This window comes from Rhodnius prolixus, unplaced genomic scaffold (genome assembly GCF_049639745.1).
Source record: "Rhodnius prolixus isolate KJV_2025 unplaced genomic scaffold, Rpr scaffold_1, whole genome shotgun sequence".
Classification (NCBI taxonomy): Eukaryota; Metazoa; Arthropoda; class Insecta; order Hemiptera; family Reduviidae; genus Rhodnius; species Rhodnius prolixus.
Genome location: NW_027411581.1, coordinates 7,987,732 through 8,001,515, shown reverse-complemented (window position 1 = coordinate 8,001,515; position 13,784 = coordinate 7,987,732). Strand labels below are relative to the sequence as shown.

The 13,784-nt window shown below is 36.3% G+C and overlaps 1 protein-coding gene across 4 annotated transcripts in view; it reads left to right on the top strand.

Moving 5' to 3' along the window:
• Positions 1-13,784, top strand: part of LOC141453811 (midasin) — a 222,663-nt gene that overhangs the window by 178,099 nt on the left and 30,780 nt on the right. For all 4 annotated transcript variants that reach the window (XM_074127450.1, XM_074127457.1, XM_074127449.1 and 1 more), the window contains exon 37: positions 12,487-12,640. In XM_074127450.1, the coding sequence (XP_073983551.1) occupies positions 12,487-12,640 (154 nt within the window). The remainder of the gene's footprint in view (positions 1-12,486; positions 12,641-13,784) is intronic.

Below are 13,784 nucleotides of genomic sequence, written 5' to 3'. Positions count from 1 at the left end.
TAGTATGCTAATAGGGGTGATATATTATATATTATGAACATTATGTGTTATATTATATATTGGCTAACATGCAGCTGAACATGTGTGTATAAGTTAATAGTGTTGTTCTTAAAATAAGCATACATGGTGCTTAAGAATCCATACGTATAGTGCAAGGTTGCATAGTATGTTTTGTTCTTTTAGGGTATAGGTGCATATATTTATGCTAATCCTTGCATAGCGTAAACTTTTATGGGAGAAAGTGTCCTGGAGAGCATAAATGTTGGATTCTTGAGCAGAACTTAGGAGTTGAATTTCTCGCTGGCCACTGCCTTGTATTCTTCAACGATGCGCATGGATAAGTGAGTGATTGGATAAAATTGGCCCACTCATGTTCTAGATCGCCAATCCTTCCCTTAGCTGGCTCTGAAGGTTCAATTAATGGTGGAAAATTAATATAGATTGTACAATCTCTTAGATATATATAGGACTTAGAAAATATTCACTTGTTGCTCGGCTTTAATTTAAAAAAAAAAACTTTAAATAGAACTAACTTATTTAAAAGTTGTTTCAAAACAAGCCCATATAAAGTTTCATTTCTCTTTGGTTGTAACCAAATTACTGGTGAATGTTAAGTGTGTTAACAATAGTACATCAGTTTGTATGTTATGCAAGTACCCCACTGTCTGTCTGTTGGTTCAGTATGGAGAAATGTGTTCAGACATCCCTTAATTGTGCCCTAAGTGATTTTGTAATTAGGTTTTCTTCGCTAAAGGTTGATGTAAATGAGAGATACGCTAGTAGTTTATTAGAGGCGCTTTCTTCTGCAGCTGACGAGTGTTCTTTTTTTGCAACCTAGTGAAAAATGTAAACTTGCAGAACTTGAGTGGCAATTTAAATTTTACATTTAATAAATCATTAGATTCATTTTTGTACTTACTGTTACAATTTTTCTGATCTGAGGTTCTAAAGGAAGTAGATGTTTGCAGCTGGGTGCGTGACTCTTGAAAATGAAGTCTCTTATCTCCATTCCACCTCCTTCTCCCTTTCCCCTCAAAAAAAAAAAAACTTGAGGTCTTTTAAATTGAAAAAGCCTTTTGTAATAGCATCGATAACTTTTTTGCAAAATTTGAGAGGATACAGGCCGGTTTTCTGTCCAGAGCAGCCAGACAACGAAGGTGTACAAACTGACTAAAGGTGGAGCAGGACAAGAATAGTCCTAGTAATTCGTAAAACACAACTTAACGGGACTGATGTCCTCCTCTGCTAAAGCTCGTCCGTTTTCTCATGGCCTTCTATCCCACGACATGTCTGCATACTCGAGAAGAGTCTCAAGTTACCTCTGGGAGCAAAATTCCTCCTATATTTTCCCACTAATTTGGGGGGTTTCCTCAGTGACTGTTCCAAAAATATTCCTCATTTCTTTATAATCTTCCAGTCAGGCAACCCAGTTCCCATTGTTCAGCCTGAAAGGCGGTAACCATACCTGCAATCTGTACATAACAGCCACAAAAAAAAAAAAAAGCTGAAGACAGATCAGTTTGCTCCCATTCGCAACGCAGAATTTTGCAGAATCTTCCAAAAACTTACAACGAACGCGACATAATCTGTTGACTAAGGAACGGAACGTTGAACACATTTCTTTGCTCACACGCTCACTGACTCGTAGACAGCAGTCACTCTGTGAACAATAAATAAATAATATCAAGTATATATATACAACAGCACAAACAGTCCATTTACTCAGCATGGAGGATCTAGAGCACTCTTCAGATGTTTATTTGTCAGCTTTATCTGTGTTAGAAAATCACAGATTTGCAGCACCAAAGCTTTTTAGTAAACAATACTTCTCTAAAGTTAGAGCACCTTTCTCCGCTTTCTCTGTATAAACATTTACCTTTCTCACTTCCTTTCTCAAATGTTTCTGTTTCTCTTCAAGTCGGAAACAACATCCTAGCTATATTTACAGATTTATTAGTGAACTGCCAATCAAAAGCAAAACTAAACGCTATTTTCTTGTGCCAGTGTTTATAAATATTACTGCATGGTCCTTATTGCACATTACCTAGGCTAGTTTGCTAATCTATAAAGGAGTTCCAATTATTCTAGGGAGGTGTTTTTCGTTTGATTTTCCTCCCAACAGTGGATAAAACTGCCCGGTTCTGTCTGGGGCTGATAGAAAGAGTCCCTGTACTTGTGCCTCACGAACGATGTTTGAAAGCCATACAACATCATCGTCGGCATTGAGACAAGAAGGAGATTCCACCATCTTGAAGGGTTTCTTGGAGCCAACTCTCGGACGATATTGGGAAGGCTGTTTGTAAACATTGGGCTTGGCGCTGCTTAGCGTCGCTGGGCTTAATCCCCTTTTTCAAATTTGATTTCTTCAAGAAAATCTCCTACTTAATTATTGTATGTTAAAATTCAGTTCAACTGTTCAACTATGTTTTAAATGAGCAAATTTTTCCATTACTTTGTGATTATTGAAATTATTGAAAAACTAGCGTACGTCCTTAGTCAATACTTTAGATCAAGTTGGACAGGGCTGGCCGTTAGAAACGTTTCCTTGGTCAGCGTTAAACGCTAAACAAGGATGGATAATGCGCAGTACTTTGTGTACCTCGGATCTACATTTTTCCTAGCTGTCTTCTCTTTCTAAACGGCCAAGTGACAGATGCAAGTCCACACTGGAGTCTAGGGGTTCTTTTTAACTTCGATCTAATGGAAACTACCCGTTAAGTAATACTCTGTCAGTAGGGGGGCGGATGTTAGTCTAGTGGTCAAGAGCGTGGGAGATCCCCAGTTAGAATCCCGCGTATGACTACTTTTTATTTGTTAGGATAAATTGTTTATAGTAAAGTATGAGCTTCCGCCCCTCGTCCTCGACACTTAATTGGTAGTTGGACGTTAAGCTCCGCTTGAAAAAATAGGCGATTACTTTACTTACTCCGCCAGTAAGGGTGTAGTGCGAGGTGAAAGCATATCTGAAGGCGAAATCTCTGTACCAAACTACCTCTGATGATGGTTGAAAATCCGAAGCAGGTCAAGAACAGTCATGCATGCTATGACGGATAAAAACAGATATTAAAAGTAATAATTGAAAATTCTGATATCAATTTTTTCCCCCTTTTTTATTCATTCATATTGCTCGTCAATTCACTTTCAACGAGTCGTCCACCATTAGTTACTTGTAATTGAATTCATATTTTTAGAGCAATGCAAGGATTATTGAAATGCAAATCGACTTGGCAATGCAATGCTAGAGAACGGAGTGGATTTGTTTATTGGATAGCAGACTTTGCTTTTGCCCAGTCTCTTTGTTGTGTCAGCCAGCTTTTATGAAGATAGAAGTGTTTTGATTTATGGACCTTTTACTCACCCTTCCGGCCAGCGCTGGACTGTATATGTATGACGTATATACTGTAGTTGTGTGTGTGTTAGAGAAGCCATCTGCGCCATTGAGCTGCTTGTGCAGCGCATTCCATAAATTAAACATTATAAATGCATTAATTATATATGTATGTAAATTTGAAAGTAAATCAACAGTGCAGCGGAAGTAGTCATTAAAAACGAATTTTAAATTTTAAATTCACGTGATATTTTAATATAAAAAAATGCTAATGAAAAGTATTTTTACTTAAAATTTCTGTAAAAGCCCATACCGGGATTGAAATGGCCATCAAACGCTAAGAGTGCTGCTTTGGATGATAACCTTACCTGTATAAACAATTTCCCCACTTCTTACCTAAAGTATTTCGTACTTCGGGGCAATACTCTCACTTTTGTGGGAAACAGTTATGGGGGAGCAACAGCCCCCCCAAAAAACTGCTGTTACAAGAAAATACTTTCCTTCTTTGGAGGTACTCCTACTGGTCAAGATCTATTGATTCTGCAAGCACTACACTACAAATCTGAATACTTTATCACACTATTCGTAACCCGGGGACACGGTGTAATTCAGTGAATATCCGTTTAAGCTGCAACTACGAGGGTCGTTTGAAAAGTCCGTGCAAAAATAAAAACTACTTAATTTTTTGGGGTAAACCTTTTTTATTTTTCAACATAGTCTCCTTTTAGGCTTATTCACTTCGTCCAACGCTGCTCTAGTTTGTTGATCCCTTCCGAATAATAGGATTTGTCCAAGTCTGAAAAATAGCCATTCGTTTCTGCAATCACCTCCTCGTTTGAATAAAATCTTTTTCCCGCCAGCCATTTCTTCATATTGGGGAACAAATAGTAGTCCGAGGGAGCCAAGTCTGGAGAATAGGGGGGATGTGAAACGAGTTGGAACCCTATTTCCATTAATTTTGCGACCATAACTGCTGAGGTGTGAGCTGGTGCGTTGTCGTGATGGAAAAGGACTTTTTTGTGGGCCAATCGTGGGCGTTTTTCTTGCAGCTCGGTTTTCAAACGGTCCAATAACGATGAATAATATGCACCTGTAATAGTTTTACCCTTTTCCAGATAGTCGATGAGGATTATTCCTTGCGAATCCCAAAAGACAGTCGCCATAATCTTTCCGGCCGAAGGAACGGTCTTCGCCTTTTTTTGGCGCAGATTCCCCCTTGGTAACCCATTGTTTAGATTGTTCTTTGGTCTCAGGAGTGTAGTGATGTATCCATGTTTCATCCACAGTGACGAAACGACGCTTAAAGTCCTGTGGATACTTCTGGAACAGCTGCAAACTGTCCTTGCAACACTTCACACGATTTCGTTTTTGGTCAAGCGTGAGCAATCGCGGCACCCATCTTGCGGATAGCTTTGTCATGTCCAAATGTTGATGCAAAATATTATGTACCTGTTCATTCGAGATGCCCACTGCACTAGCAATCTCACGCACCTTCACTCTTCTGTCATCCATCACCATATCATGGATTTTATCAATGATTTCTGGAGTAGTAACCTCAACAGGGCGTCCAGAACGTTCAGCGTCACTTGTGCCCATATGGCCACTCCGAAAATTTTGAAACCACTTATAAACTGTTCTAATCGAAGGTGCAGAGTCACCATAATGTTTATCAAGCTTCTCTTTAGTCTCCTGAGGCGTTTTGCCTTTCATAAAGTAGTGTTTAATCAACACACGAAATTCTTTTTCGTCTATTTTTTGAAAATCACTCGACCTCCTCGATTCAAACGAATGCCAAACACAAAGAAATAGACCGATCTGGCTGAAACTTGGTGTGTGTTCTTCCAAGAGATGCTACTAACTAAAGATAACCTCGATACGCGCCAGTGGTGCTATCTCTCTGACTTTGCACGGACTTTTCAAACGACCCTCGTACTTCGTTCTCCCGCTTGTTCTTGCGGCATGTTCAGCTCCGGACCACATTCTCTTTTACTGCAGACTCTGGGAACGAAAACGGACATCACTAATAATTAGACTGATATCACTAGAAGGAGGTAGATGGCCAATTAAACACAGTACTTTATTAAGTAGAGACTAGAGACGGTTATGAAGATTTTAAAAAATTAATTCATAGTATTTCGCTGCATCCTACAAAATTTCGCTTTTGTATATTTCTATGTATCGTATAATTACGTATACTATTGAAATAAAATTTGAATTAGGTGTCTATGAAATATGTAAGTAATGTATATTTTATTGTACATTTAGTATATATAATTTATATTGTCTTATATTTTATTGTATATAATGTATGCTTCATTTTTTTTCATTGTATGTTCATTAATTGTACGAGTATGTATACTTCTGTCGAAATAGAGAATAAACGGTTATCTTCTTGGGTTACTATAAGGGAGGGGGAAACTTAAAATTTCTAATCTACCAACAAATAGAAGAAATTATAACAACATTCCCAACCAGGTAGAAGATTATATCCTCTTTGTAGAGAGAGAAAGAGAGGTTCTTGGGAAGCAAAGCAATCCCATCATGGCTAATATATCCCATCAAGTCTCTTTATGTAATCCAGGGATGTAAGTTTTAAAGAAGTTGGCTGCCGCCTTCACCCACCGTCAACAACCTCATCATATACGAGAATTTACTTACCTTCAAGTTCCGACTACTTTACAACACATGAATAGCGTCGTATCCATCTAACTTTTCCACTTTGAGCTTAATTAACTTTATCTACTACATCGCTCCTCCCCGAAGAAGTAGACCTTTAGGAACGTTGGACTACGTTGCTCTGCGTTGCCAGCTGATATGAAAAGTTGGCTGAGTACTTGAGGCCATCCGGATATGCAACAACAAGTTTTGGGCCAAAATCCGTCAATCGGAAACAGTTGGAATGGATTTTCTTTCTCCGCCCTCGGAAAAATAATCTAAAAATTTTGGACGCACACTACATCCGCCACTTCGATATCCTTTACTTTTATTTGAAAATTAAGCCCAGAGTTGTTAGGTAGGAGGTCAGCTTTCCTATAAAGTATAGTTTCATTATATTTTACGGTTCTAATATCTGCATAATATTTCATGTAAGTAGTAAAACGCTTTATCTAAATCAAGAACTGAGTCTGCCCAGTATGGCTTTAACAAATTTTCCATAATATCCTAGTCTTCCGTCTACCAACTGTTCATGGTTTGAAAGTTCGCAACAGGGATATAATAAACTTGCGTGCTACGAGAGGAATAAACGAAAATCAACGATATTACCCCAGCACTGCCAACCTAATCACATTTTCTAGACTTTAATTTTGTTGTCATTAGTTGTGTTAGGCCCATCAATTTGGGGGGACATCTTGCTGAGAACACAAATAAATTAAACATCTAGCTTTTCTAGAAAATTTACTATTGTGATCTTTTATTTTGTTACATTTGTCAGGTGCTATTTTATGCTTCAACTCAGCTGTTACACATAACCTTTTTATGAACAGCGAGGAGGTAACTTTTTAGCTATTGCTAAAAGGGTTCTTTTACTTGTGTACACATTTATCTTGTACACAAGAGATATAAATAATAGATTTCTTGATCCGTTCTTTTGGTCGTTATTCAGAGACCTGCTTCGCCATACATAATAAGTAACTTATATGGTTATAAAATATATTAATTTACGGTTTTATTTGTTGGTTTGTGTGTAAGTGATGGTGTTGCCATGACAATAAAAAGCGACTTATTTCTTTGAAAATAATCTCATGTGAGTATAAATTGTGTTCATTTAATTGAATTATAAGTTAGGGTCCCTTTTGCATAATTTAGCAAACAGAAATGATTACGTTGAGCTTGCAAGCTTGTCACGTCTTACCACTTTAGATCTGAAGAATTATTTAAACGGTACCCTAGTGCATAACCTTCGAACTCACAGATTCACAACCCGCGATTGAGACTCTCCAGCATTAATCTTGCATTTTGCTATCATTACCAACTTACCTACTATATATGCATGCATATTCCTGCATGTGAGTAAAATAGAGTAATGAGTCTCATATTCCATTCCTGGCCTTTCCTATGCTTTGCTCTTGTTCAGTTATTCAAATTATTGACTACTCTTAGCGTTATGTAAATTAATGAAGGTGTAGTTTGGGCTGAGGAAGCTTGAGGTTCCTCTACAGGGTTCCAACTCTATTTCGGGAACAGTAGGCGCTTACACTTCTAGTGAATGGGTCCCACAATCTTATCTGGTGTACCCTGTGACATAGGTCGTCGAGTGAGCCCCTTTCAAGAAAGTTACTGGGACAGAGACGATTGAAAAACTCTCTGACCCACAGCTGCAGTCATCTCTCTTTAAGGGTATTGCTAGCATTTCTAGATGACCATTGTCTCCTGGTCACATTTCCTACAAAAAAGCAATTCCACATCTGGACCCATTTTTTCTATCTCGATACATTGGACTTCCATTTTTTCTATCTCGATACTTCCTTAAGCGGTAACTTCTTATGGTGAGATTTAGTAATCTTCCTTAGATTAACTTCGCCGAATCAAACAAATCTTACAGAATGCCTCTTCACTATGATCCTACCAAAAACCCTAACTTGAATGCAAATGGGATGAAAAGAACCGAATGAATTGCTAGAATTCAGATGTTCCAGAATTTGATCCTAAGTGACAACAGCATCAATTTTTTTTTTTTTATCAGCCCAAATGTTATTTTTAATTATATTTTTGTTTCTTTTAATACGGATCCTTCAACATGTGTGCACCTTTTAGTAACCAACAACCCTTTCTCATCGTGCGTTGTTATCGTTGTATTGTAATGCATAATTAATTGTTTCTAAGTCGCAAGTTATTAATCTCAAGTATATGATGTTTACTAATGAAGTGTTAGCTACTTCAGGGATTATAATGCTTTGCATGTCTTGCTGAAAAGAATTAATTGCATGTCTTGGATGTTATTGCAGAGAATTAATTAATGTAACAACGCTCGAAGTTGTTATGAATGGAACATTTCACATTTCAACAACGACACTAGCAGAACCAAAGGATATCCTGTCCCTAATTAAATTATTTTTAAGCGAATGCTTTCAATACATATTACGTTTAGAAATATCCTAAAAAAGTTTTCAAGGGATAACAATACTTAAGGTTAACCCTTCATGAATGGGATCCGCTATGCTTAACAAAAACCGTGAATTCATCCGTCGCAGTGTGCTTGTTTCCTGCAATCAGAGGATGCGTGTACAGGACATTGGACTTCCGCTTTAAAATACATTTCGTCAGTTTGTAATAATCACACCAACTAACTAATGATTAAGCAGATACTGAGAGTCTCAAAAAATGAGAAAAGTTGGACAATAGTCGGTTCGTGGCCCCAAGAGAATGACTTTTTTCCGTTAGAGAGAAGCAGAACGTACTTTATAACTGTGAAATAGTTTTCATTCATAAGGAGACATTTAACATGCATGCATTACCTATGCTTTTTTTTTTAGTTACAAATTGCACGTAGCCAAGAATCGATTTTACACATATTCCGAGAATTCATTAATGCTCTTACGATAAGTAAAAGATAAGTTAAGAAATCGAATACTTCAATAAATGGCCTGAAGAATATTCAAACTTGTGACGTAAAAGTTATTGCCCCATCGGAATTATGACGTTTGATAAAACTCATTCTTTTTCCAGAACTCAATTCGTCACGAAAAGAGAAAAAAGTTTTTTATGTTTTTCTTTTTTTGCGCTTCTAACGGAAGATAGATTAGTTTCTGCGGAAGTAAGACGAACACAGATAAAAGTTTTAAGTGATGAAGCATAAAGGAAGTTTCATCATTGTCGGACATTGTGACCACACCCAGCGAACAATTTGTAAAAACTGTCAAACAACTAACAAATATTTTTCTACTAGGATTTATAGTTGTTAAAAATTATTGTCATTATCTATAATACTTTTCTTGATTTAGTGTGTGAAGATCAAGTATTGTAATCATGTAGATTGTTGAGTTTGTGTTTATTCCAGATCTGTTTTAAAGTCCCTTGAGCTCGAATAATTGGTTTTTAGAGAATTTACTGTTTGAATGAGCACGTATATTTCGCGGTAAAAACAAACTTATTATTATAAGTATATAAATTATTTAATCTGATAATAACAATGCAAAAAAATATCATTCAACTGGGAAGTCCCACTCTACAGAATAGCTACCAATTCTTTATTACGTTCAACATTTTTTTGTAGGACCTTCTGATCTTGAACCAGAGTGAAGGAACTAAATTTTACGTTCCTATATTTCCTTTCCTACTGAATCCACAATTATCATATTTCACTCAGTACTGGAGATAGTTAAAGTCAATAATTGTGCTAGATTCCATAGAATTCCGTACAATAGAAATCGAGATATTAGGACTCAAAGTTGAGGGAAAACGAAAGGAGACTACATTTTACCTTACTATATTTCTTTAACTACTGCTTCTACAATCATCAAATTTCTCCCAATTGCACAGACAGTTAAAATCAATACTGGTTCCAAATTACATCGAATTCCGAGCGATAGAAATCGATATTAGTACTCAATGTTTCTCTAGCCTCGCTAGAGTGGAAATGAGTAGTTTTATTTTGTTGGTTTAAAGGTGTTGTGTGATAAGCAATATTGCACAGATTGCACAGCCGTAATTACACGATTGATCAAGATTGCTGTTGTGGTCCACGAATAGAATGCTGATTTTAGTAGCCTTTTTTTCCACAACTTATCTTAAAAAGAATTTTATCCAAATAGAAATTATATAAAAGTGAAGGAGAATTTACGTGAATATTTAAAGAAAATCCATTCTTCCAGGAAATCTGACGAACATATCCCATTTTCCACCGACATGAAAAATGTAGTTTGTTCGGGTGAAGAATTTCCGTTGTCAGAGGATATATGTGGCATGCATAGATACATACATCAAATTGGTTCACGGCTCGTTGCTCATGATCGTTCCTCACAACTTCTTTGTATTGCTTTCTTCTACTTACAGTTTTTCTTTTTATTTCTTGGGTCGTGCACTAAATTTATTGTTCTATCGCTCGGTCAAGAATAAAACTGGAAGGAACACACTCACGAATTTCTGCAGTTAAAGTTGTATCTACAAATTGATCTGTGTTTGAGTGTGCCCGCGAACCCTCGTCTCCAGCTGGGGGAAGTTGTTCTTATCAGAACACGACTGAGGGTAGAAGTTGTTAGAGAGTATCATATTGCCTTCCAATCACATTAATTTCCTGTATAATATGAACCTACGGGCAATTGCTTACGATATTTCAGGCACAATATTGACTACGAACTCCTAATCAGTTTGTAACAATATAATCAAATTTTACAGTGGTGATACATTTTATGTACTCGTATTATTAGTTACAATTTCTCACTTTATTTAGAACTTATACTTTGTAAATAAATAATAGGTACATTAGCCTAAGTGTAAAAGGTAAAGTAATGCCACATCCAACTACCGATTAGCAGTCCTGGACGGAGACGACTAGCAAACATACTTTACTATAAATTTCTCATATTAACCTTTAAAGGTATTGACTGGGAATATAGCCTAGTACCGCAATACATCTTAGCACTGCGGGTCTAGCCTCTAACCGTTCGGCTATCGTGGCGCCTAGCAAACATACTTTACTGTAAATTTCTCATATTAATCATTAAAGGTATAGACTGGGGGAATATAGCCTAGTACCGCAATACATCTTAGCTTTGCGGGTCTAGCCTCTAACCGCTCGGCTATCGTGGCGCCTAGCAAACATACTTTACTGTAAATTTCTCATATTAATCATTAAAGGTTTAGACTGGGGGAATATAGCCTAGTACCGCAATACATCTTAGCTTTGCGGGTCTAGCCTCTAACCGCACGGCTATCGTGGCGCCTAGCAAACATACTTTACTGTAAATTTCTCATATTAACCATTAAAGGTATAGACCGGGGAATATAGCCTAGTACCGCAATACATCTTAGCTTTGCGGGTCTCACCTCTAACCGCCACGATAATTTTAAATTGATAATAAGGTGAATTATAAATCGGAAACTTCTAAAAATTGATTAAAAAAAAAAATTCCAAGATGATGGTATAAGAGGAAAGAAGGTCTTAAGTTGGGGGTTCATTAATACTTAATGTAACTCCGAGACGCGACATACCAACGAGAATTATGGCCAAGTTTTCTCTTAAAGATGGCCCTTTTTTAATTATGCAAATATCACCGAGGAGTCTGCATTTACCTACTCCAGCATCACAAAAGCAGGAAATATTACGATAGTGGAGATTTTCTTTTTTCATGATCAACGGAAGTACAACATGGGTACAATTTATTTTTACGAAATGGTTTGTGTGTGTGTACAATTTTCCGTTTTCTTTGTTTTTATTCCTATTATTTATTAATTATTTTTCTTTAAAATTGTTTTTTATTATCAATCAATCAATCAATGTATTTATTGCTTTTTAAATACAAAATTTATAAGCAAGGAGTGGGATTTCAAACAAAATACAGGTTTACAAAAGCTACAAGATTGGGTAATTAAATATAAAGAAAAAACACGTTAGTTCAAAATTAAATTACAACCAAAAAATTAAAAAGAAAAACTTGGAAATAAAAGATCATCCTACAATGGTGAAAAAAAAAAAATAACTAAATAAATAAATAAGCAAATAAATAAATAAACAAAATAAAATAAATAAATACAAAATAATAATAAAAACCAAAATATCAAATAAAGAATACATTAATCAATTAAATAAAGCAGAATACTTTCCAGTAATATTAATATTTATCTACATTAATCCCCTTTTTTTTTTCTTTTTTTTCCTTCCTTCTTCCTTTTCCCCTCACTTCCTCCCCTCTCTTTTACCTTTTTTTTTCTCCCTTTCTTCCTTTTTTCTTCTTCACTCTCATTTATTCTTTTATTTATTCCCTCCTTATATTCAAATTATGTTATTCCTTTAATTATCCATTCTTTGTTTTTCATAATTTGTTATTTAAAGATTTATTGGAATACTTGATCCGCCCTTTATTTTTAAACCGTTATTGAAGTACCAATATATATTATTTATCTTTTCTAAATTCATCTCAGAAATAAGATTTTCCAAATTTTCACCCTGTTTTTTATTATAATAAGTTAATAAAAATAATTTTTTTTATAAATTTCAGACGGATTATGGCAGGCATTTGGACACGATAGCGGAAAAAGTTGAGAAACTAGTCAATATCACTGGCCAGAAGTTAATATTGGATGGAAATCTGGATGATATTACGCCATTGTTACACGCCTGGCATGCATACACTGTGCAACATGTTGGACAAGGTAATCATGAGAAGCAAGTTTTAAATTTGTGAAACTGGGTAGATGGAGCAATCACGTTATCTGGGACAGCGTTGTGACACTTTGTCCATAAGAGAACCGATGTTTATATTACTTGTCTTTAACAATTGAAGAGAAAACAGAAAAACAACTGGTGTGGAAACGCCTAGAATTACAATAGGCGTTCTTATCTTCATTAGGTTAATTGCTACACCCCCACTGAAGCCTTTCCAGATAACCTCAGGCAGGTTCTCCAGGCAAGTTCTAGGAGGAGAAGTGGGAGAATTAGGGATTACCACTACCCAGAGCTAACTCGTTCCTCCTCTACAAAATATTCTGAAGCATTTTCTTCCAAAAAGTTTCTAGCTTGTTCCCTTGCAATACCTGTTAACTATCCAGGCTCCCCGGGCGTCCTTAGATAATGTTAGAAATCGACAATTAGTAATAACTATTCCCTAGTACAACCCACTTCACCTACTCTAACGCTGATCCAAGGATGGTTACCAGATCTAGGCAACTAGGTAGGTTCTTCGGAAATGAGGGAACATGCCTCATAAGGAGATATTCAAACCCTGTCTTTCTGAGAAAATCCCAGGTATTTTGAAGCCGGCAGATTCAGATACTCCCTAGTTTCAGTCAGTTCTCCCTTAATTTCTTCAGGAAAGAAAGTGGAGCCTGCAGATTTAGGTGAACCCTTCTTAAAGTCTAAACAACCCCCACTTCATGTTTTTACAGAACTATCTCAGTGATTACCATATACATACGATCTTCTATCTTACCGGAAATTACAAAAAAAAAGAATAATTCTCTATCTTTCTTAGAAAAGTAGTTTAGTGATGGCTGTTAAAATATGGTACGAATAGTTGGCTGACATACTAATATTAAGGTTTAGTAACTGGAGCAGCTACTGCTGACAGTTGTGAAAGGTAACCTTAGACGTTAATGGATGGTCAACTGTCCGTCAAGTAACCAGCAGGCATGTTTACAAAAGTTAGTTTTGTTAGTGAAACCACGAGAATTCCCTGCTGGTTTCTATACTATCAGGTCTCATGTAATATGCAGAAATGTTTTCAACTATAATCTACGTCAACAAGGAAAACTATTTTATAAACAATGTTAACTGTTTTGCAATAAAAGCACACATTTT